This window comes from Amblyomma mixtum, chromosome 4, assembly GCF_055824585.1.
Source record: "Amblyomma mixtum isolate Tamu chromosome 4, ASM5582458v1, whole genome shotgun sequence".
In the NCBI taxonomy this organism is placed as follows: domain Eukaryota; kingdom Metazoa; phylum Arthropoda; class Arachnida; order Ixodida; family Ixodidae; genus Amblyomma; species Amblyomma mixtum.
The window spans coordinates 133,767,532-133,793,157 of record NC_143015.1 but is presented as its reverse complement, the minus strand read 5'-3'; the positions used below and the strand labels follow the sequence as shown (position 1 = coordinate 133,793,157).

Sequence of the window (25,626 nt, the reverse complement as noted above, 5' to 3'; positions counted from 1 at the left end):
TTGCAACAGCAAGGTTTGCAACAGCAAGTTTTGCAACAGCAAGGTTTGCAACAGCAAGGTTTGCAACAGCAAGTTTTGCAACAGCAAGGTTTGCAACAGCAAGGTTTGCAACAGCAAGGTTTGCAACAGCAAGGATTGCAACAGCAAGGTTTGCAACATCAAGGTTTGCAACAGCAAGGTTCGCAACAGCAAGGTTCGCAACAGCAAGTTTTGCAACAGCAAGGTTTGCAACAGAAAGGTTTGCAACAGCAAGGTTTGCAACAGCACGGTTTGCAACAGCAAGGTTTGCAACAGCAAGGTTTGCAACAGCAAGTTTTGCAACAGCAAGTTTTGCAACAGCAAGGTTTGCAACAGCAAGGTTTGCAACAGCAAGGTTTGCAACAGCAAGTTTTGCAACAGCAAGTTTTGCAACAGCAAGTTTTGCAACAGCAAATTTTGCAACAGCAAGGCTTGCAACATCAAGTTTTGCAACAGCAAGGTTTGCAACAGCAAGTTTTGCAACAGTAAGGTTTGCAATAGCAAGGTTTGCAACAGCAAGGTTTGCAACAGCAAGGTTTGCAACAGCAAGGTTTGCAACAGCAAGATTTGCAACAGCAACCACCTGCGGTTCTTTAGCGTGCATTGAGATCGCACAATACACGGGCCTCTAGAATTTCTCCTCCAAAAAAATTCAGCCGCCGCGGCCGGGATCAAGAAGAAAGATGGTTTGGTTTATAAGGGTTAACGTGCCAAAGCGACTCAGGCTATGAGAGACGCCGTAGTGAAGAGCTGCGGAAATTTGGACCTCCTAAGGTTCTGTAACGTGCACTGACATCCACAGTACTCGGGCCTCTAGAATTTCGCCCCCATCAAAATTCGGCCACCACGGCCGGGGTCGAACGCGCGTCTTTCGGGCCAGCAGATGAGCACCATAGCCACTGAGCCACCGTGGCGGGGCGAAAAGGAGAAAGAGGGGCCCTAATGAAGGAAGTGAGAATTGTATTTGATGAAAGGAAATTACTCAGTAACTGTCTCACGTATTGTAGTGTACTTGTTCACAAAGGGGGCTTTAATACCAGGCACGAAGACAGACAAGGCCAGGCAAGCTAGGGCAGCAAAGGCAACAAATTCCACACGACGCGAGCCCTACTTCGTCGCCGTAAGCAATGTGCCACCTGGCAAAACTAGGTAGCATTAATCCCCCTTATGAAGAAAAAAAAAGAGCGCCATTGCCGTCGACGTAAGAGTAAAACAAAAAGGAAACAGAAACAGGCAAAGTGTTGTAACTGAAGCGAGCGAAAACAGCAACACGCTTGCATCATCGTGTATAGTACGGCTTAAGCCGCACAACGTGCACGATGTCAGAGTCGGGCTGTCGGCGTCGCGGTTGCGCAGCACCGTCGGGAACCACCTCATAGTTACCCTCACTCACACGCCGTACCACGCTGTAAGGGCCAAAATAGCGACAGAGCAGTTTCTAATACATGCCTTGGCGACGAACAGGAGTCCACACCCAGACTTGGTCACCGGGGTTGTAGTCAACCTGTCCGTGGCGAAGGTTCTAACGGCGCGCATCCGCGCTCTGCTGTTGCCCAATGTGCATGCGGGCCAGCTGACGGACTTCTTCAGCACGTTGGGCAAATTTTTGGGCGTCTGGGGCGAGTTTGTCATCCATGGGAACGGGAGCATGGCATCGAGCATGCTCTGGACTTCGCGTGCGTACACAAGGCGAAACGGGGAGAAAGCGTGTAGTTTCCTGCAGGGCGGTTTTGTTGGCGAAGGTTGACTTACGGTAGGACCTCATCCCAAGTATTGTGTTGGACATCTACGTGCATGCATAATATGTCCCCTAGAGTCATGTTCAAGCGTTCAGTCAAGCCATTACTCTGCGGATGGTAGGGTGTGGTCTTGCGGTGCGTTGTGCAGCTCAGCCGAAACATGTGGTCGGTTAGCTGCACTGCAAACGCCGTCCCTCTGTCGGCAATCACGTTCGAAGGTGCGCCATGTCGCAAGACGATGTTGTGCATGAAAAACTCCGCGACTTCGGAAGCTGTGCCACGAGGGATCGCCATGGTCTGGGCGAAGCGAGTGAAATAGTCGGAAGCGACTATGATCCACTTATTGCCGCCCTGCGACAAATTGAAAGGGTCGAGGAGGTCCGTGCCGATTTGGTCGAACGGAGCGCCAGGGGCTGCAACGGGCTTGAGGAACTCGGCCGGCTTAAGTGGTGGCTTTTTCCAGCGCTGGGATTCTCGGCAGCTTCTAACGTAGCGTTTGAGAGCAGCAGAAAGTCCACACCAGTAGTACATGTTCCGCACTCTGGCGAGCGTACGTGAAAAGACCAAGTGGCCAGACGTGGGCTCATCATGGCAGGCTAAAAGAATGTCAGCCCGGAGATCCGCTGGAATGGCGAGAAGGTAAAGTCTATCGTTGCCTCTCGAGTTCTTGTACAAGAGACCTTGCCGCATACAGTAGGAGCCAAGACGTCGAGAGAAGTGGCGAGGTATAGGCGTATCGCTACCTTCAAGGGTGTCAATGAGAGGGCGAGGGTCCACGTCCGCCCTCTGCCGGGACAATAGGTCGGAGGCGGTGAGACTACCAAGGAAGCCGCTGTCGTCATCGGGCGCTGCGTCGCCAGGATCAACTGGTGGGCGCGAAAGTGTGTCGGCATCTTCGTGTCTACGGCCGGACTTTTAGACAATAGTAATATCAGATTCCTCAAACCGCGAGCTCCAGCGTGCCAGGCGTCCAGGTGGGTCTCGCAAATTTGCCAGCCAACATAGGCAGTGGTGATCGGTTACGACTTTGAATGGGCGGCCGTAAAGATAAGGTGAAACTTCATGGTTGCCCACACAACCGCAAGACATTCTTTTTCAGACGTGGAGTAGTTGCTCTCGGCGCGGGAGAGACTGCGGCTAGCATAGGCGATGACCCTCTCAAGGCCCTCTTGGTGTTGAACAAGGACGGCGCCAAGGCCGATTTTACTGGCGTCGGTGTGGACCTCGGTATCGGCATCTTCGTCGAAGTGTGCAAGAACGGGAGGTGTTTCAAGGCGCTGGTGGAGCGTAGCGCCGGCGACGGGAGGTCTTCAGCCCAGCGACTCCCAGCGACCTCACCCCTGAAGGTCGCTGGCCTCAGTTTTCCGGGCGAGGGCTGGGCGACCGACCCTGTTCTGCTCGCGAGGAGCTGTGAGGGTTCGGGGAAGAGCGCCTCGTAGACGATGAGCGGTGCTGATGCGGCGCGCGGGCTGAAATTCGCTGTTCCGCTCGGAAGTCTTCAATGGCAGGGGGCCGATGGCCAAACGGAGGTCTGGGCGAATCGGCTCGAAAGCCCTCTAGACCGAGGAGCCGATAAGAGCAATGACGGTAGAGATGACCTAGTTCTCCGCAGTGAAAGCCGAGTGGGCGGTTGTCAGGCGTGCGCCAGACATCGGCCTTCCGCAACGGCGCTTGGCGATCGTCGAAATACTGCACTGGTCGAAAAGGTGATGATTCGTTGGCGGAGGTCGATGACAGCAACGTACTCCGCACAAAGTCAATGCCGATAATGAGACCGCGGGAGCAATTGCACAGAGCTACACAAGTGACGACGAACGTAGATCCGAGAAGCTGAACGCGAGCCTTGCAAATACCCTCTGGGGTAACGAGGTGACCACCGGCTGTGCGAATACGCACCACAGAACAAGGCGTAAGCACTTTTTTCAGAAGAGTCGCCAGTTTATTACAGTCACAGTCTGGTGGAGTGTGCTTGGTACCCGTGAGCCCATGAAAGAGACCCCCCCAGGAATCCGTCGCGCCAGCCTTGTACCGCTTGACACCCCGGTACATCGCTTTAGTCGGAGGATCCAGGGACTGCCTTCGGAGGTTGGACCATTAGTGAGCGGCGCCATGGTGACAGCCGCTCCTCTTCCTCTGCAAACCGCCGCAGCCGCGCCATCCTTTTACACCCTGCAGACTCCGCGGATTTCCAAGACGTTCCGTGGGGAGCTTTTTGAGGATGTGGAAGACTGGCTCCTTCACTTTGAACGCGTAGCTGCGTTTAACCAATGGGACGCCGCAGCCAAACTCCGGAACGTTTACTTCAGCCGCGAGGATGGTGCTCGCACCTGGTTTGAAAACCAAGAGGACGTTTTAATCTGGTGGCATGAGTTCCGTCGTCGGGTGTTGGAGGCCTACACAAGCGTGGATCGTCGCGAACGAGCAGAGCGTGCACTAAAATCTCGCATCCAGCTGCCGAACGAAAGTGTTCAGATGTACGTCGAGGACATGACGCGCATCTTCAGGAGAGCTGACCCGGCCATGCCCGAAGAAAAGAAACTCCGCATTTGATGCGTGGCGTAAAAGAACAGCTTATCACAGGCCTCGTGCGCAGCCCACCATCGACCGTTGCTGCTTAACCTTCACTCGCAACATACGACACGCAGACTGGCTCAACACCGAGGAGACCCTCGGTAGCGACCACTGCATCATTAACACTACACTACGCACACGCCCCCTCAAGCGTCCAAGAACACAAGCCCATATCCCAGATTGGACGAAATTCAGGCAAAATTTTAACTCACTTGATAATACACCCATTTCCGCGCATGGCTACACAGCATGGTCCCAACAGCTGCTGGCACACCTTTCCTCGCATGAAACACACATCCAGCTCTCAGAGGCGGTCACGGACGTGGATAACCACCTTCTACACCTCTGGGAAGCCCGTCGCAGCCTCGTCCGCCGTTGGCGACGGCAGAAACACAATAGAAAGCTTAAAGCTCGAATTGCCGAGCTTACCCAGAAAGCGGCAGAGTACGCGGCCCAACTCGCCGACTCCAACTGGGTAGATAGATGCAACACGGCCGCGCGACAAATGTCCAGCCGAAACACGTGGCGTCTCTTTCGAGCCCTAATCGACCCAACCCAAACACGAACCGAAACACAAAAACATTTGCAGCGAGCCTTTTCCTGGTAACACGACTCAACTGGCACAGAAACTTCGGGACCAGTATCTGTGTACAGCCCAAGACCCCCGTGGATCTGCGTACTCTTATGCAGGCAGAGAGAACACGCAGCTGGATCAACCTTTCCAGCTCCATGATCTGCGGGCGGCTCTCGCCAAAATGAAACGGGGCACTGCGCCAGGACGGGATAAGGTCACCGTCAAGCTTTTGACGAACCTTCCCGACTTGGCATACCAGTCCCTCCTGGAATACGTAAATGCGATTTGGCGCGGGGACACCCCCCTGCCAATCGAATGGAAAACGGCTTTGGTCACATTTATTCCTAAAGCTGGCAAACCAATTGACACAGATAACCTCCGCCCCATCTCTCTCACCTCATGCGTGGGCAAACTAATGGAGACGATGGTGCGGGATCGGTTATCTACATATCTTGAACACAAACAAGTCTTTGCGAGCACCATGTTCGGATTCCGCCCACACAGATCCGCACAGGATGTCCTCCTGCAACTCAATCGGGAAGTCCTTGACCCCCTCGAATGCCCCCATAATGACCGGGTAGTACTCGCCTTGGATCTTAAAGGGGCATTTGACAATGTAACACATGAGATCATACTCACTAACCTAAGTCACACCGACTGTGGCCTCAACACATTCCAATACATAAGCCATTTTTTAATGGATCGTCAATCCTACATTCGAATTCAAGATAGAGACCATGGTCCTTACCTACTCGGCACGCGGGGAACCCCACAAGGCGCGGTACTTTCCCCGCTGCTCTTCAATCTGGCCATGATGCACCTGCCGGCCCAGCTGAGTGGTGTCGCCGGCGTACAGCACGCCCTGTACGCTGATGACATCACTCTGTGGGCCACGCAGGGCAGCACAGGAGACATTGAAACCAGCCTGCAAACAGCGGCGACGATAGTAGACCGCTACGCCCGCCGCTGCGGTCTTCAATGTTCCCCTCAAAAATCGGAATTTGTGCACCTCCGCCCCTCACAGAAGTGCACAACTAAAATATCTCTCTCTCTTGAGAGTGGTCCCATACGCGAAAGTGATGAGATACGGGTACTCGGACTCTACATCCACAAACACAGGCAGTCAGACACTACATTGGCCAAACTCCGTAAGGTGAAGGACCAGGTGGGCCGCATGGTCCGCCGGGTTTCCAACAAACGCGGTGGGTTACGAAGTAAGGATGCCTTGCGGCTGGCAAATGCCTTCGTAACTAGTCGAATTCTCTATTCGACTCCTTATCTCCACCTACGGAAACAAGAGGAGGACGCCCTTGAGGTCATCCTTCGCAAAATTGTTAAACGTGCCCTTGACCTCCCTATCACTACTTCAAACAGCCGGCTTATGGCTCTTGGGGTGGTGAATACTTTCCGGGAGCTCCGGGAGGCGCACCTTACAAACCAGTACACGCGCTTGTCGCTAACGGAGTCGGGTCGCCGCCTTCTTGCTCGACTCCATATCCAACACACCCCTCCAATGGAAGACAGGTTTCGCATCCCGGAACTGTGGAGACGTGCCCTCCACGTGCGGCCTCTTCCAGCAAACATGTCACATGAAGACCATAATGGTCGGCGCCTGGCACGAGCGGAAGCGCTAGCCCGATATTATGGCAACAAAACAGGTGTATACTACGTGGACGCCTCCGGCCCTCACCATGGGGGATGGTACACGGCCGCGGTAGTTCACAACAGCAACACAGTTAACGGCCTAACTTTTAGAGCTCGCAGTGCAACACAAGCAGAAGAGATCGCGATTGCTCTCGCGGCCTCACATTCCAATTCAAAATACATAATCACCGACTCGCGAGGGGCCTGTCGGAACGTCGAACAAGGCTGCACTCCCTTCCTAGCCTATCGAATATATCAAAATTGCATACGGGATACGGACCCCGCACACCGTTACCTCATATGGGCCCCTGCTCATCAGGGGTTGGCAGGAAACGAGGCAGCAGACGCAGCCGCCCGCGCGCTCTCTCACCGGGCTGTTTTCTCCTCCCCATCCGATCAGGAACCCGATTTTAATCCGGTCTATACATTCAAAGATATTACAACATATTATCAAAATTGTCATCGCCTTTACCCTAGCCCATGTAAAGGCCTGAAGAAGGCGGATGAGCGGCTCCTTCTCCGCCTTCTCACCAATACTTTGCTGTGCCCGGCAGCGCTAAAACATTTTGACCCCTCCTTTAGCGGCAGCTGCCCACACTGTAGTGCAGTGTCTTCTGACACCTATCACATGGTGTGGGCCTGCCCCTCCAACCCCGCTATTCCCCCCATCCCCAACCCAACCCGGGAGGACTGGGAGGCGACCCTGCTCGGCTGCCACGACTTACAGGCCCAACAAGCCTTAGTCGGGCGCGCCCGGGCGGCGGCAACCGCCACTGGGGTCCCATACTAGGGACCTCCACCTAGTGTTTGTAAGGATCGGTCCCTTACGGGCTGATCCAAACATACCTCCAGTTCATTCGAAATAAATGTTTTCACCACCACCACCACCACAACGTTCTGCGACCTACGACCGGCCCGTGCATGCTGCTGCTGTCACCGCATCGTTTGCTACCTCCGTGAGCCACCCTGACGATCTGCGCGAACTGATTCGCACCATCGTGCATGAAGAGGTCCTGAAATTTTAAGGCGGAAGCCTTTAATGCCTCATCGTTGTAGGCAGGAGTTGTCGACAGAAATGTCACGCATTTCAATTGGTCGAAACTATCGTGAAGTCATAGTGCGCGAATTTCAAACGGGGCCAATTAAAGGGATCGTATAGAGATCCTCCGAGTGGGAATGAGTTTAGTTAATTCCTTAATCACCACATTAGCCTAATAAACCTTTCTAATCAGACCAGATAAATAAATAAAACCGAGTAGGAAATTTGTCGAGTTCGGGAATCGAACCCCGGTCTCCGGAGTGCGAGATGAGCGTGCTAATCACTCCGCCATGCCAGCTCGATGGTTTGTAATGAACAAAGGCGCGTCTAGTGAATTCTGTGTCTTCGTTCACGCCCATCTTCCTCCCTTCCCGTTACGGCGAGGTTCGGGTGTCCACAGAGGTATGCGAGACACACACATTTCCTTATCTCAAAAACAAATTTACCGACTAGAAAGGCGTAGAACCGAATGGGCGATGGCGTTGTGGACTCCCTGGCAGCGTTGCAAGATGCTGTCACGTTTCACTCTTAGAGGCGAAGCTTTACATCTTAACACATCAGTGACACAAGCAGCAACACCGCGTTTAAGGCTTTCGCCTCACCGCACTTTAGGTGAACAAAGTGCCCCCCTGAATTTGCAGCCCTTCGCAGGCTGCGCTAGGTTCGATTTCTGCTCTTGTTCGCGAGGAGGGGCAACAGGCGTTCAGGGCTCCTGCTGTCGAAACACCTCCTCTACCAGGAGACTGCCACCGCCCCACCTATGCTGAAATTGCGAGGTGGTGGTGGTGAAAAACGTTTATAATGCAATAAATATTTACAGAGAGGTGATTGGGGTAGGCCCTATTGGCCCTTTCCCCTAACAATACTAGGTGGAGCCCCTATTCCGGGGCCCCATTGGCAAGCAACGCCGCCCGCGTACGGTGAACCAAGGCCTTTTGGGTCTTTAGGTTCTGACAGCCGAGCAGGGCCGCCTCCCAGTCCTCTCTGGTGGGGTTTGGGGGGGATAGATGGGTTTGACTGACACGCCCAAACCATGTGGAAGGTGTCAGCCACCTCCCCACAGAACTGGCACGCGCCATCAAAGGATGTATTGAAATGTTTAAGCACCGCCGGGCACAGTACAGTGTTAGTAAGAATATTGATGAGGAGGCGCTCGTCAGCGCGATCCAGACCCTTACCCGGCTGCCGTTTCGCCCTGACCGTTTCCGGTAACGCATCCTGTGCCGCTGTCCTCAGTGCCTATAATATCTCGGTTGACACCCGTCATCCGTTTGTAGAGGAAAGGAGGAAGTGGGAGTGAAAGAAGAAAGAGAAAAAGGGGCCGTAATGAAGAAAATGGAAATAGTAATTGAGGAAAGGAAATTACGCAGTGCTGTCTCACATATCTCGGTGGACACCAGTCAAAAGCGTGACACCTCTGCTGACAAGCTTCTGCTGGCAAACGTCTGTCGACAATGATGACGTATTGCCTGTCGACAATGATGACGTATTAAAGGCTTTCGCCTTAAAAATGCTGTGGTTCAACTACTGCTGAACCTGGTTAGAAAGCGAAAGCTATGAGATATCGGGCAACTATATATACGGGGCTTGGCGTCTGTAAGGTTGAGTGCATTTTCGACACTGCATAGGGAGCGCACCCACCCGGCCACCCTGGGAGGTGGCAGTTAATGGTTGATCGCCAGAGTTCGCTCACCCAGTGAACCCTGCGGCATATTGCAGCATAGCCGCGTGTCTGCCACAACGTCGTCAGCGCTAGAGCATGCAGCCCACATCTCTCTGTCATCATCCCACGTACCTGTTAGCGCGATTGAGGCATCTACTGACCCAGGGAGCCAGTTATGCGCACTTACTTTCCTTAAAATTATGGCAGTGTAAAACATTTCCAACGCCAACGCCAATAAACACAATGAACGCCGATGGATGGATGGAAAGAACTTTATTACACAAAAAAAAAATCTTCCAGGGTGGTACCCTACTGGTCCAGAAGTCCACGGACTTGCGGTTCACGTAAAGCCTGATCCACCAGCCATTTCTGGCCGGCGGACTAAGGGGTCCGTAAAGCAGCCTCCCAGGAAGAATCAGTGGGATTGGGGATGGGGGGTACTGCCTTTGTGGAAGGACATTCCCAAAGGTAGTGGAAAAGTGTGGATCTGGGTACGCCACAGGTGGTACAATCAGGAGGATTGGTTGGTTTTGGTTTTATGGGGTTTAACGTCCCAAAGCGACTCAGGCTATGAGAGACGCCGTAGTGGAGGGCTCCGGAAATTTCGACCACCTGGGGTTCTTTAACGTGCACTGACCGCACAATACACGGGCCTCTAGAATTTCTCCTCCAAAGAAATTCCAGCCGCCGCGGCCGGGATCGAACCTGCGTCTTTTGGGTCAGCAGCCGAGCACCATAACCACTGAGCCACCGCGGCGGCTCTCAGGAGGAAAGGTGGGGTGAAAGCAAGAGAGACGGTGGGGGGAAATAAAACAGCCTGTCTGTAATTGTCGCCATGTGGCGCTGGATGAGGGCGACAAGGTACTGTGGGGTGGTGGTAGTGTCGTGCAGCTGAGTTTGTAGAATGTTGTAATTTGATGATATGTATACAGGACCGATGTAGTCTTTCGCATGGTTGGGTGCCTGATCCGCCGGGGTCCGGGAGGAGAGTTCTCGGGCCAGCGCATGAACGCGCTCATTACCGGAGATCGAGGCATGCCCAGTGACCCACGACAGAGTAACCGTTCGGTCGAGAGAGGTGACTGTGGCAAGAATACGATGTGCTGCCGGCGTCGCCACGCCCTTTAGGTAGTGGCGGTACGCGGCCTGGGAATCTGTGCAAATTTCGGTTACGTTTTTGTCAATGGTGGAGTGGGCCAGAGCAAGTGCGATGGCGGCTCCTTCCGCTTCTGCAGGCGAATTAGTCCGGATAGTGGCGGCGGCTCCCACGGTGCCGTCTTCATAGGCAGCGACTGCCGTGAAATATCCTGGTTTCGAATTTTCTGCCGCGTCGACATAAAGGATATCGGAGCGGTTGCGGTATGTTTTCGTGTAATAGCTCGCTCGTGCCTGCCGCCTACCCTGATGGAGACTAGCGCTCATAGTGCGCGGTAGGGGCTTATGATCTGTCACTACTGCTATCTAGCTTGAAGCACGACTGAGGTGTCCACTGTTCGAAGGGGGCAGTGATGCGCCTTTCCTTTTGCTTTCCAAGCTCGCACTTCATTGGTTTCGTAGCTTAAACCGCCGGTAAGGTGTCCACTATCCTCGAGGGGGGGGGGGGGGGGGGGGCGTTATGCGCCTTTGCTTTCGAAACTCAAGGTCATTTCAAGGCCAAATTTCCACGGTCTGCGATTCGTGGTGGTGGTGAAAAACATTTAGAGTGCAATAAATATTTGCAGAGAGGTGATTGGGGTAGGCCCTATTGGCCCTTTCCCCTAACAATACTAGGTGGAGCCCCTATTCCGGGGCCCCATTGGCAAGCAACGCCGCCCGCGTCCGGTGAACCAAGGCCTTTTGGGTCTTTAGGTCCTGACAGCCGAGCAGGGCCGCCTCGCAGTCCTCTCTGGTGGGGTTGGTGTTGGGGGGGATAGATGGATTTGATTGACACGCCCAAACCATTTGGAAGGTGTCAGCCACCTCCCCACAGAACTGGCACGTGCCATCAAATGATGCGTTGAAATGTTTAAGTACCGCCGGGCACAGTACAGTGTTAGTAAGAATTTTAATAAGGAGACGCTCGTCAGCACGATCCAGTGCCTTACAAGGGGCCGGGTAGCGTCGGTGCTCCTCCTTGTAGTAATCGGTGATGTGTTTGAATGTAAGGGCCAGATTGTCTGATTTGGAGTAGGCGTCCAAGGACAGGCAGATAGCCCGGGGAGAGAGTGCGCGGGCGGCCTGATCGGCCTGTTCGTTTCCCTGGAGGCCCTGGTGACCGGGGGCCCAAATCAGGTTGCGTGGAGTTGGATCTTCGCATTGGCAGCTATATTCCAATATGCGCCAGGCAAGCGGGGTAGCCCAGCCCAACTCATAGTTCCGACAGGCCCCTCGCGAGTCGGTGATGATGTGTTTCGACTTGGGAGTAGTGAGAGCCAGAGCAATGGCAATCTCCTCCGCGTGTGTTGCGCTGTAGGCTTTGAAAGTGAGCCCGTTGACTGTGTTTGTGTTGTGTACGACTGCGGCCGTGTACCACACCCCGCGGTGTGGGCCGGCAGCGTCCACGTAATACATGTTGTTGGTTACCATAGTATCGCGCCAACGCTTCCGCGCGCGCCTGGCGACGACCGCTATGGTCTTCTCTGGACATGTTGCGGGGAAGGAGTCGGACCCAGAGGGCGCGTCTCCAGGGTTCTGGCACTCTCTCCCTTTCCTCAATAAGGTAGTCATGTTTGATGTGTAGCCGGTCCAAGAGGCGGCGACCGGACGTGGTCTGTGCAAGACGCGTGTATTGGTTGACTAAGTGGGCTTCTCGAAGCTCCCGGAATGTGTTTACCACTCCCAAGGCCAGAAGTCGCTAGTTGGACGTGGTGACCGGGAGGTCGAGAGCCCGCTTGATGACTTTCCGGTGGATGACCTCCAGTTGGTCATCATAATGTTTGCGCAGGTGCAAGTAGGGGGTTGAATAGAGGATTCTACTCGTTACGAAAGCATGGGCAAGCCGCAGTTCATCCTTGCTTCGTAATCCGCCCCGCTTGTTGGAGGCGGACCATGCAGCCCACCTGGTCACCCACTGTGCGAAGTTTGGCTAGGGTAGTGTCGACCTTGCGTTGATGGTGTATGAAGAGACCAAGGACGCGGATCTCCTTGGACTCCCGGATCGGTCCCGAGGGGAGACTGATGCAAAGCGGAGTTGTGTCCCGAGGGGAGGGACGTATGTGCACAACTTCTGATTAAGATGGGGCGCACTGGAGTCCGCAGTAGGTCGCGTAGTCGTCGACTAGGGTCGCCGCTGCTTGCAGGCAGGATTCCATGTGGCCCAGGTTACCTTGCGTGGCCCAGATTGTAATGTCATCCGCATAAAGAGCGTGATGCATCCCGGGCAAAGAAGACAATTTGGAGGGAAGATGAAGCATTGCCAAATTGAAGAGGAGGGGAGACAGGACCACGCCTTGAGCTGTTCCCCTCGAGCCGATGGTGTATGGCCCGTGTTCCGCATCTTGTATGCGTATGTAGGCTTGACGGTCTGTAAGAAATTGTTTTATGTAGTTGAATGTCTTGTGGCCGCAGTTGCTGTTACTGAGGTGGTCCAGGATTACTTCGTGTTTGACGTTGTCGAATGCGCCTTTAAGATCCAAGGCCAGGACCACCTTGTCGTTGTGGGGACATCGACAGGGTCTAAGATGTCGTGGTGAAGCTGCAGAAGTATATCCTGTGCTGACTTGTGAGGGCGAAAACCGAACATGGTGTCCGCGAAAGTGTGCTGTGTTTCGAGAAAATCGGAGAGTCTGTCGCGCACCATCGTCTCCATCAGCTTGCCGACACAAGATGTGAGGGAGATGGGGCGAAGGTTCTCCACATCAATAGGTTTGCCAGCGTCGGAATAAAGGTCACGATAGCCGATTTCCAATCGAGAGGGAGAGGAGTCTCTCCGTCCCAAATGCTATTGATGTATTTGAGGAGCGCGGCGTAGGCTGCGTCGGGAAGGTTGGCCAAGAGCTTGACCGTAACCTTGTCGCGCCCGGGTGCAGTGCCCCGCTTCATCTTGCTTAAGGCTGCCCGGAGGTCGTGGAGTTGGAAAGGCTTGTCCAGCTCCGTGTTCTCTTCGCCTGCATACGAGTACGCCACCTGCCGGGGGTCCTTAGTGGTGCACAGGTAGCGATCCCTGAGCGTGTGCGCTAGCTGTTTTGTCGTTCCTGTAAAGTTGTGCAAGGCCCTATGTAACTGGCGTTGGGTTTCCGTGCGTGTTTGTATTGGATCGATGAGAGCGCGGAACAGGCGCCACGTGTTGCGGCCAGACATCTGGCGAGCAGCCGCGTTGCACCGGTCCACCCAGTTAGTGTCGGCTAGCTGAGTAGCATATTCCGCTGCCTGTTGTGTGAGTTCAAGGATGCGGTTCTTTAGGCGTCGGTTATGTTTCTGTTTCTTCCATAGCTTCGTGAGGCTGCGACGGGCCTCCGAAAGGTGGAGAAGGTGGTTGTCCACGTCTGTTTGTGTGTCTGTGAGCTGTATCTGCTTTTCGTGTTGTGGGAGTGTAGACGTGAGCGATCTGGACCAGGCGTCGTATCCCACTGGAGGTGGTCTACGATAGGTACAGAGGTGCGGAAAGTCGTCCAGTCGGGGATACGAGCTTGTTTTAGTGGGCGTTTCAGGGGACGCATGTAAATGGTTGTTGATTATACAGTGATCACTACCTAGAGTGTCCTCTGTATTCATCCAGTCGGCATGGCGTATGTTGCGTGTAAATGTGAGGTCCGGGCAAGTATCTCGTTGAATGGAATTGCCGAGACGTGTTGGGTTGGCGGGGTCAGTGTGCAGGGTGAGTCCAAGTGTGGAAAGAAGTTCCGCAAGCTTCCTCCCACGCCTGTCCTGCCGGGGGTATCCCCATAGCCTGCTCGGTGCGTTGAAATCGCCGACGATTAGGAGGGGATTCCTACCCGCCACCTGCATAGCTTGAGTGAAAATTTCATTGAAAGTGACGTTCTTAAGTTTCGGTGGGCAGTAAATATTTAGAATGTGTACAGGTGGGTCAGACCGCTTTAGGGGCAGCACTGACACCATCGTGTATGGGAAAGGCGGTGTTGTGGGAAGTGTGACCTCCTGCGCAGTGTATCGCTTGTGAACAAGTATACATGTCTGCGGGTTGTGTTGAAATGTAGTGCAGTTTGTGAGTTTGGCACCGGCGCCGGGTTCCTGAAGGGCAACCACGGCGACGAGGAACTCAAGGTTCTCAAGATAGAGGCGGATATGAGTCCGCTTCTTGTGGTTCTTGAGACCTCGGCAGTTCCACTGCGTTAGTGTAAGCGGCTGAGTTGTTCTTGCTCGCGACTTAGGGTTGGGGGCGATGGTCGGAGGCGGAGGGTGGGGTCACGTTGTTAAGACTCCCCAATCCGCTAATGCCCGGCGCAGACGTGCAGGAGTCTTCCGAAAAGTCAAACTCATCTGGAATAGCTCTATTGAATTTTGAGGGGCGGTTAGCGTCCCTGATGGGTCCTACGCGTTTAAGGACGCGCGGATTGTCTTTTATCCATTTTTGGATAATGTGCGTTACGGCTTGTGTCACCTGTGCGATGACACTCTCCACCTGACGCGCGATGGTATCATGGATAATTTTGGGGAGGTCAGCCAATTGCGTTTCAATTGCGATCACCCGGGTCTCCAGGGCCGCGGCGCGACTCTCCACAGGAGGAGGGATCTCTCTGTCTGTTATGTTTTCTGCCTCGTCGCTCGACGCGGGCGTAGTATGGAATTGGGATTTGAGCGAGTTAAGCTTACTGGCTAATTTTTCGTTTTGAGCTCGCAAGAGGGCGAGCTCGCGCTTGAGTTCCTGCGTCTCGGCGGTGTTGGAGGAGGAGAGAGGAGGGGAAGGAGAGAAGGCGACCCTCGCCCAGCTGCCTACCTTGGGTTGGTTGCAGGCGGCGCCGCCAGATGAAGCGCTGAGAGCTGGGAACTCCGCTGCTCCGGGTGGTGGCGTTACTGTTGCTGTCTTGCTAGGGGGAGGCATCACGCCACGCAGTGGCGTCTTCTGGTTGTTTTGCTGCCGCCCTCCCCGTGTAGGGCCGGCTCTGGCTCCCTTGGATGGCGTCCTGGGCCCTGGCTGCGGCAACTTGATGAATTTGGCGGTGCATTCGCGTGGGCTGGTGAGGTGCGGGCCCCCGCAGATTAAGCACATAGGATTGCAGACGTGGGGGGCCATCCCCTCAGTACCAAGCCCCACGTTTTGGCCACAAAGGCCGCATCTTTCCTTGACCGGGGTGGGACAGTTGTCCACCCGGTGCCCCAGTGTGCCGCAACGGTAGCACGCTGGCACTGTTTTTTTGTACTCCTTGACGGGAGTCACTTCTGCGTTATAGTGGACGTAACGTGGAACGGTGCGTCCCTCGAAAGTCAACACAGCTACGTTTGATTGTCCCAGCTTGCGCACATGAACTAGTTCACCACCGCGCCACTGCACATTATGTTATAGTGACTCACTTGTTTCTAAGTTGTAAACAGATATCACACCGCGACACACATCACCGGTGAGCTTGAGGTGGCCGTGAAATGCGAGCGATCCTCTGCTGGTGTTGAGTTGAATGTCCGTGAGCAGCTTTTTAACCACTTCTGGGTTCTGCGTGCCACAGACGATGATGTTCTGTTCCCAATTTGGTGAAATGGTGATGGAGTTCATGTGCTGCCTACCGATGAGTTGCGAAATGGCAGCGCCGAGCTCACCTTGCTGGAAGGCCGTCTTGAGGGAGACCGTACTGCGTGGCCGCAGCACGAACACGTAGTCGTCAGGGTTCATCCTGACCGTTGGCTTGGGTGCCCACTTCGAGAATGAGAGCCCGAGGACCCGTATTGAAGCCTTCACTTAAAACCTTTTGGCGTTTCTTCATGGCGGACGCTGATGGCGCTCGGCGGAGTTTACATGCGTCGCGATGCAAAGCTGTAGCGCTGACCCAGCTTGGTCTACTCGTGACATTGCGCACAAAAACATTATCGTTCATTTCAAACACAGCATGAAGAGTGCAGCGACACTCCATTTGCTCTTGCTGGCTTACGCCTAATCGTACGCGGTACAGCAACTTCGTCCAAGCATGTACTACCGCGATCAAAATATTACGAAACGAATGATCTCGGAAAATGTGAACTAATGCTCTGCCTGGCCAGGCAGGGCAGGGGTATTGTCCGGATAGAGCGTTCAGGTCCCCTCGTACCACTTTATATATATATATATATATATATATATATATATATATATATATATATATATATATATATATATATATATATACAGGGTGTCCCAGCTAACTTGGACCAAAGTTTATAAAAAAACTAAGCGTTCTTCAGAACTTAAATCGCGTGGATGATGTTCCGGTGTATCTAAAGTTACAGTACCATTTTTTCGGTTCTCCTATTTGAATAATTAGTCGAGATAAATAAATTAACTTTTTAAATATAGCTTGAAACGTTCAGGCGTCAATAGGAAGGTTGTGGAGCTCCACAAATATCGACCAACCCAGGCACTTCCAACGAGATAAACTTCGCGTGGCCGTTTTTATTCAGGAAAAACGAAAGCCCACGGAGTTTAAAAAATACCACGTGACAGAGCGCTCCGTGCGCCCGGATGCGCCGCGATTACAGCGCTCTCATCAGTGCTTTGAAAGAAACATCACCCGCTTCGGCCCTTTCGTGCTGTCCAAGACAGGGCTTCGCGATGTGCTTGGTTCCAAGATAAGCGCCAGAGGGTCGGGCGGGAGTTGAAAGAAAGCGCGGCTCCCGTTTCTGAGGGCAATAACTGCACACTCACGTTAGCAGAATGCTTTCGGATGAACGATGACAATCTCGTGAGTTTGCATTTGGGAGCAAGATCCCAACTAGCAAAGACGCATATAGCAAGCCTGATAACGTCGTGTGATTTACGCTGAAAAGCAGGAGCCGCGCTTTCTTCCGCCGCCCGTACCCACTGGCGCTTATCTTGGAACCAAGCACATCGCGAAGCCCTGTCTTGGGCAGCACGAAAGGCCCGAAGCGGGTGATGTTTCTAACGAAGCACGGATGAGAGCGCTGTAATCGCTGTAAGCGCTGTAATCGGAGCTCCACAACCTTCCTATTGACGCCTGAACGTTTCAAACTATATTTAAAAAAGTTAATTTATTTATCTCGACTAATTATTCAAATAGGAGGAGGGAAAAAATGGTACTGTAACTTTAGATAAACCTCAATAACATCCACGCGACGTCAGGTCTGAAGAACGCTTAGTTTTTTTTATAAATCTTGGTCCAAGTTAGCTGGGACACCCTGTATATATATATATATATATATATATATATATATATATATATATATATATATATATATATATATATATATAAAGTGTGGTACGAGGCACGGTGGCACTGCAGGGATGCGGGTCGCTGGAAATCCGTTTTCTTTCATGACGCAGTTTTTCAACAGTCTACTCCTCCACATCTTGGCTGGGACCACGGCACAGGCGAACGAACTCCGGACGGCACGAGGCACTACCCAAGTCAACCAAGTGCAGCATCATCAACTTCCGATGGCAGCAAAGGCATACGACCCGGTCCACTCATCGGGGACAAGCTGCGTGGTGTCAACTGCGCATCAGCTGACTAGAGCGCCACCGCAAGGCTGGCCTATGTGTGCCACCAACGAACGCTCAGCTGGCTTTGGGCACGGTGGCACTGCAGGGATGCGGTTCGCTGGAAACCCGTTTTCTTTCATGATGCAGGTGAGGAAATAATATGGAAAATGTTTTAGATCAAGTGACCCTTGTTTGATAGTGCTGCCGTGCTCGCGGCTGATAAGCTTTGTGTTTTGCTTGACATCATGTTTGCGAAAGCTACTTTTGTTGGGAGGCGATATAGAAACGAACGAGGATCCGGATATTGCACGACTTGCCAAACAACTCAAGGAAATAGCCTCAGACATCAAGGTTTGGTTTGGTTTATTGGGGTTTAACGTCCCAAAGCAACTTAGGCTATAAGGACGCCGTAGTGAAGGGCTCCGGAAATTTCGACCACCTGGGATTCTTTAACGTGCAAGGATATAAAGGAAAAGAAGCTGGTGGAAATTGATAAAAAACTAGACGCGCTAACCCGAGTAGAAACTACCGTTGCCAATTTCCAAAAGCAGCTAGATGATATGGACTCTGTAATCATCAAAATACAGAAAAAAATTCACGACCTTGATAACCGTAGTAGACGATCCAACCTGACTATATCAATCAATCAATCAATCAATCAATCAATCAATCAATCAATCAATCATTTTTATTCAAGACAACGGAGGACGTGACAAAAGGCGAAAAAGTGCCTGACGAGGTCACGCCACCCTGTGGCAAGCAGCGGTTTGACACTCATGCACAGTTTACAAAGTGTTAGGTCTTTGCAGAGAAATATCTAAGATGAAACTGTATCCCCCCCTATTATATTTTTTTACAGTGCAGGAATATGTACAGGAACGGAATACAAGAATAAGTGCACAACTTCTACTAGCAATGCATGTTTACAAAACACTTCCAAACATAAAATACATGTACACTATCGAACTTGAAGCACATGAAACAAAAATTGAAACAAAGAAGAAAAACATGAAAACATGAAACACTAGTCTTCCTTTAAGAATAATCCCTTCAGTGTTTTCTTAAACCTGGTTAGTGAAAGATTTTTGGTTAATAGGTCATGAATGACTGGATAGCTGCTTATTAAATCTGCTATCTGACAGCTTAATTTTTGATGTCCATAGTTGGTTCGAGCTCTGAGCTTGACTATGATGTTCTTCCTTAAACCGTACACACTTCTTTTTTCCTGGTATTTTGTTTCATAGGTAGATTTATACAACCGGTATTGGCGATAAACTTCCAGACTTAGTCTGTATTTGTAAAACTGAGGCATTTGGAGTATTGCATACAATTTATAGTAGGGCGCACAACTAGAGGACTGCTCCAAGTTACCGATAGCGCGTATTGCTCTTTTTTTATTGATAATAAGGAATCTAAATTTGTTTTCGTCGTGGTTTGCCACACAAGAGAGCAATAGCTAAAACGTGAATATATAAGAAAGGAATACACCAGTCGTTTGGTAGAAGCTGCCAGGTAACACCTCAGTCTGTTTAAGATGCCTAAGGCACGAGAGAGATCAGTTCTAAGCGTGTGCATGTGAGCATTCCATAAGAGATTTTCGTGGAATGTGACAGCTAGGAATCTGGTAGTAGAAGACTGCTGTATGTCCAGGCCAATAAATTTAAACTTGTAATTGTATGCATTTCCGGGCCTTTGGAGCGAAAGAGTACATACTTTGTTTTGTTTATGTTTAATGCGAGCCGGTTACTTCCCAGCCATGAGGTTAAGCCCAACATCCAATTGTTTGCCTCCCTGAACAGCGCATCTAAATCCCTACCCGAAAAGAACACATTGGTGTCGTCCGCATATAAAACCAAATTCGAGGCACCCGATATAATTACATTATCATTAATACAGATGAGAAATAAGACTGGCCCTAGGATGGACCCTTGTGGTACATCATACAACAGTCTTTGTCTCTGAACATACACCATTGATAACAATGTACTGCTCACGTGAAGTTAAATAACTCACGAGGAGAGTCCCAGCTATACCTCTTCCACCTTAATGCTGAAGCTTTTTTAATAGTATATTATGTTGCGAACTATCGAGCGCATTTCTAAAATCGTATTTTGTTTCCTTTGTTTCCAATATTGTGCAGAATTTCATCTTTTATTCCAAGTAGTGTTATTTCTGGCGATTTGTTTTTCTGGAAACCGAACTGTTGCCTTACGATAATATTTATCGAGGTTAGAAATCCAACAAGCCTTTTGTTTATAACATGCTCAGCTATTTTGGAAAATACCGGAAGCACAGAGATCGGCCTGTAATTGTTCACGCACCGAAAGAGCCTCCTTATGTATTGTTGGGACTGGGAGTCCGAGCCAGGAAACGGTCGAGACGACGGTGAGTCAAATGATTTTTATGTACAGTATGTACAAGGGCTTTTACATGATACAAGGGCCAAGAGAACCACGGGCTAGCACAAAGAAGAAGGGCGGCCCCGGCGGCGAGCGTAGCTCCGGCGTGATGGCTCTTCTGCTGCCCGTCTGCTTTCGTTTTGCGGGGCCCAAATCAATGCCCAACTCTTCATAAATTTCGACGAGTTCATATCTCGTCTCGTTTCTTACTATGGCGTTTTCCCGCTAAGTTCTGGTAAGTGTCGAGCATACGATCTAGCAAAAACACGATTGTTATGCTCAACCGTTTCCAGTGTACTAACTACCCTCTGCACCTTGGCGTGCGTCAACATAGCGTACTTTCCAATCCAAAGTACGTAAAGTTTCACGCTCGCGTGGCCAAGAAATTCTGTTTCGTTTCGTTTGCGATATGCCAAAATATTGCCGATTAATACATGACTACAGAAAAGGGTTTGCTATTGCGTAAATTGCTTCCACTGCGTCGTGCTAGAAATAACTGAGCATTATTTTATCATTTGCACGGACGCAATGCTATTCCGGCATAACGTACAGCTGACATTGAAGAAGCGAATTCATTTGTCTTCTCACTATGATACCTTATAGTGCGGCAATATGACCAACAACAGAAAGACGCGTTCTTTCTTACTGAACTGCGGAAAACTGCAGAAGACAAGTTTGATTTGCCGAAATTGTGAACCTGTTGTTTTCAAGGTCCGTTTTCATCTTGAACATATGTATAGCCAGAAATACTTCACAACCGAAGTTTCTCTTGGTGTCCTCTTGGTGACTTCATAACCTATCCTCCGTTCTACTGCTTTTATGCCTGCGTGTTTTTTGTTGCTAGCTGGCTTTGAGACTGCTTTCTGAAGACTTTGTAAATTGATAGCGTTGATAAATGCCATAATTTCAGCACATTAATATCATCTTGTTATAAGGTAGCGCACCCGTTCCGTGCGCTAGATGTCTCCGAAGGAGAGGGTTCCCTGTCGCCGCACTGCTTCAATAGTTTTCCGCAGGCACATCATTTTTGTGGCGTATACGTTTTGAAACCAAGCGCACAACACAATGTGTGCTCCAGTTCTGAGGGCAAAAAAAAAAATTGCTCTGGTACACTTTTTTTATTGTCGTGATCATTTAAAAACGGCATTCTTATAATGTCCAACAATCAGTGATTTTTCTCACAGTAATATTCGGCTGTACGCAGTTCAGCTCGAACATGTATTCGCAGGACCAGTGAAGGTCTTTCATGCGGCTGAGTGTAGTCCATAATGTACAATTTGTCTTCTCTGTAAAGAAGGAGGATGAGGACAAGGTTAATTGGGGAGACATGGGAGAGGCCTTTACCCTGCAGTTGGCGTAGTCAGGCTCATGATGTCGATGATGTAAACGAGAATGATGCGCATCGCCAGAGTTGTTTTGCCCGTCAAATCCGACCATTCGCCGTAAGCTCGACTGCTGCCGTGCGTAGGTTAACTGGATTGCCAGTACTCAAAGCTTTGTGTGCATTAAACATACTATTCCACGTGGGATGATTTCGAGAGGGTTCCTTTTTTTTACAAAACTGGGGCTCAGCTTGAGGCATGTTTGATGATGATGATGATGAATGATTTTTATGGTACTAGGGCATCTGGGCCAAAGAGCGCCATGGCACAAGGTTTTTTCGCTTGCTCAAGGTGGGATCAAAAACCCATTTCCGAAGCATTTCACTCTGAATAAGCCGAGCGCCAAGCCTGGGGAAGCTTGTGGCCATTTATCACCGGTGGGTACCCGGCGGCACTGGGGATGCGAACGCCGCACCTTCCGCATCTGAGGCGGATGGCCAAACCAATAGGCCACCGCTGCTGTCTTCTAGCACATTTGGCTGCTTACTGAAGGCTCACGGCCCTTTCATAGGACTTTGAAGGTTGCAAGCAAAAGACCTCAGGCCATGAGATTCCGTGCAGGCGTTCTTGAGGAATGGAAATGTGTGCTGATTTGGAAACGCACAGTCATCACGACAATACTAGAAAAGGCAAGTCGTGCCTGACTTGAAAGTGCCTGCGAGAAGAGTCCGGCTAGTTGGTACTGCTAGGTACTGGTAGTGAAATCAACCGGTGCCGAAAATTCTGCGCAAGGTATTTGTTTTTGTTTTAACTTATTTCTCCTTTTATTCCATTAAGTTTCCCTGCTACGCAAAGCGTATAAGACAGCGCTCCGACTTCCGCGCAACACGTCAACCGAAAAACTCATGGCCCTGGGATTACATAACACCTTTGAGGAGCTACGAGAGGCGCAGCTTGAGTCGCAAAAACTCAGGCTGTTGCAGACAACGACTGGAAGAGCGCTCCTGCAGAGGCTCGGATACCGCGAGCAGATGCGAGAAATGACGAGGACGGCAACGATCCCCGACGAGCTTCGCAAGACCCTCAAGGTAGCGCCAATACCAAAAAACATGGATCCCAATCTCCATCGAGGCAGAAGAGAAGCGAGGGCCGACTTCATCGAAAGAACATACGCTCCTCAAGCCACGACCGTGTATGCAGACGCGTCTTGGAGAGGAGGAGACACCAAAATCGCTGTGGCGGCGGTGGTCGATTCGTCTTTACGCGAAATGACCAGCGCGTCTCTCCGAGGCTGCACAGCTGCAGAGTCCGAGGAAGTAGCCGTTGCTCTAGCGGTGGCGGAGGGCTATAGAACCGGGCGGTCGCTAACAATACTCACCGACTCTCAAACAGCCTGCCGAAATTACATGAATGGCAGGATAGGTCGTCACGCGCTCCGTATACTCCTCGCAGCGAGCGACATAATTAAAAACCAGGAAGAACAAAGCGACAAGATCCCACACGAAATTGTGTGGGTACCGGGGCACACGGGGGTGGCAGGGAACCAAGAGGCCGACAGGATAGCTCGAGGATACATTACTTTCCGAGCATCCGATGAGCCCGCGGAACTCGCGCCAGCACCCAGGGATTACTCGGCCATACTACAAAACTACAGAGGCAGAAGATTGCGGTATCCCCCACCGCACAAATCTCTCAGCAGAGAGGAAGCTGTCACTTGGAGACAATTACAAACAGGCTCTTTCCCAAACCTACATATACTAAACAAAATGCACCCTACCATATACGCGGACAAATGTCCCTGGTGCGACGGAAAACCTACTCTCTATCACATCACATGGGCCTGCCAAAAGATAGACGTGGTCCCCAAAATACAAAACCCGAGTGCGGAGCAGTGGGAGACTCTGCTGTCCAGCGACCGCTGTGAAGACCAAGAAGGTCTGGTACAGCGAGCTCAACGGGCGGCAGTGGCCAGCGGAGCCCTGGACTGAGGGCAACCGACCACTGATTAGAGGCGGACGACTTCGACAGAGAAGACTCCTGGGGGTAAAATCAAGGAGAAAACGTCTCTGAAGATGCTCCCAACCCGCAGGAAAAAGGACTAGAGTAAAATAAAGTTTTTCCTTCCTTCCTTCGCGATAGGTAAACCCCTGCAAGTTGTCATGAATTCGTTCGGCGCTCGAACTTTACTTTTTTATTTCACAAAAGTCAGGCCCGCGCCTACAGCCGCATATTGGTTACGGTATGCTCTATTACAGCGGCCGCCTTTTTGGAAGCACATGACATATATCCTACTTCCGACACTAAAGCTTTTGCTTCGCAGTTGCTCCTTATTACATTTCTAATGAGGATGTGCATTGCAGACTTCGTCTTATCTTATCTCATCCGACCTACTCCGATGTATGCACTCCCCAACCCGATGAAAATCCCGACCAGAAGTGACTTTGATAAGTCACTTCTTGGTAGAGCGACTGCTCCGGTGAAGCGGTGGTTCCGGGTTCGAACCCCGGACCAGGATGAATTTTTCTTTAACTGCGAAGTTTCTGAGAAAGGTGTGTAGCTTTCCTTTGTAGCCGCATGGCTAAGCTTGGGTGGATGTCAATAAGTAATTACTTCCTTATTACAAATCTACTCCACCTTGGGGGATTCCCCTAAAGAAGTGACCGACTTTGATAACAATAAATAGTAGCGATATCTCTATACGGTAGACATTGTATAACTGACTACTCACAGCGATACTGCATGAATGACAATGTAGGGAGCAGGTCAGGTTATCTTGATATCCAGGTGAGTTGGGAAGGATTGGGTGGTGAAAAATGAAAATCAATAGACAAACAAACAAAGTAGCCTCGGCAGTGTGCATGCTGTCCTACGCGCTCACCGCAACAATGAGAATAGCAATATAAAAACATCAAAGATAAAGCGCGGGAAACGCTCACTAATCTCAAGCGACAACTAATTTTTATAGAACCAAACTCAGCGTTTCACGGAGTTTTTTTTATTTGTTTGTACAGCCGAATTGATTTTTAATAATATAGCGCAAGCGTCGACCGAACTACTGGTCAGTGCCTGGTAACGGCGATACGCATGCAACAAGGCGAGAGTTTGCGCATGCGCACGAAGGCCGAGCGTCGTCTGCTACGCTGTTCCCGGCACGAGTACACGCGCCCTGCCACAATATCAGTTCGACATATCCCGCCAAGTCGTAGAGCGCATGCGCATGATTAATATTTGAGACGTGCCTACGCGGTGGCTCAGTGGTTATGGTGCTCGGCTGCTGACCCGAAAGACGCGGGTTCGATCCCGGCCGCGGCGGTTGAAGTTCTTTGGAGGAGAAATTCTAGAGGCCCGTGTACTGTGCGATGTAAGTGCACGTTAAAGAACCCCTGGTGGTCGAAGTTTCCGGAGCCCTCCACTACGGCGTCTCTCATAGCCTGAGTTGCTTTGGGACGTTAAACCCCATAAACCAAACCAAACCATGAGCCGTGATTTCTTTCTCCCTCTTTTTTTTTGCCTAATACGGGAGACCTGCCTGGCGATGCAAAGTTATGATAAGGAAAAATAAAAGGAAATAAATATAGCAGCACATTGAAATCTTTGCCTGGATCGCGATAAACGCGGTTCTAACTAGCTCTTCGATCAGCCTTGCAGTGTCTCGACGGTACAAAAAGGCATCGCAGCTTTCAAACGCCTTCATCGGTGGAGAACGCCTCCACGCGTGCCACTGGAACGACGCCACCGCCTCATCGCAATGGTGCTTTGCGGCAAGTGTCGGAATGAAATTGCTAAGAGCGTTGGCGCCACTCAGGCTACCGCGTAAGCAGAATAGTTCATGCTTATCGCCACGAAAGGCGCATTTGTGACGCTCCTCAACATTTCAAGCGCAAGACAACCGAACAAGAGGACCATGCCATTGTTGCTGCGGCGTGTGTAGCACCGTTCATGACTGCTGGCTAATTAATTGAAGCAGGTTGCTGGAGTGGACGTGAGTGACAATTTGGTGTGTGTCCGACTTCGAGAAGCAGGTCTTCGCAATCGAGTTGCGGCCCAGAAGCCGCAGCTTTCGGCACGCGATCATTTTGAATAGACCATGGAGG

General features: G+C 51.2%; 1 protein-coding gene across 1 annotated transcript in view; it reads right to left on the bottom strand.

The window, feature by feature from the left end:
* Positions 1-21,359: 21,359 nt before the first annotated feature.
* Positions 21,360-25,626, bottom strand: part of LOC149348282 (uncharacterized) — a 39,155-nt gene continuing 34,888 nt past the window's right edge. Inside the window, exon 9 of the mRNA XM_089585788.1 lies at positions 21,360-21,496. Coding sequence (XP_089441914.1) covers positions 21,360-21,496 — 137 coding nt within the window. The remainder of the gene's footprint in view (positions 21,497-25,626) is intronic.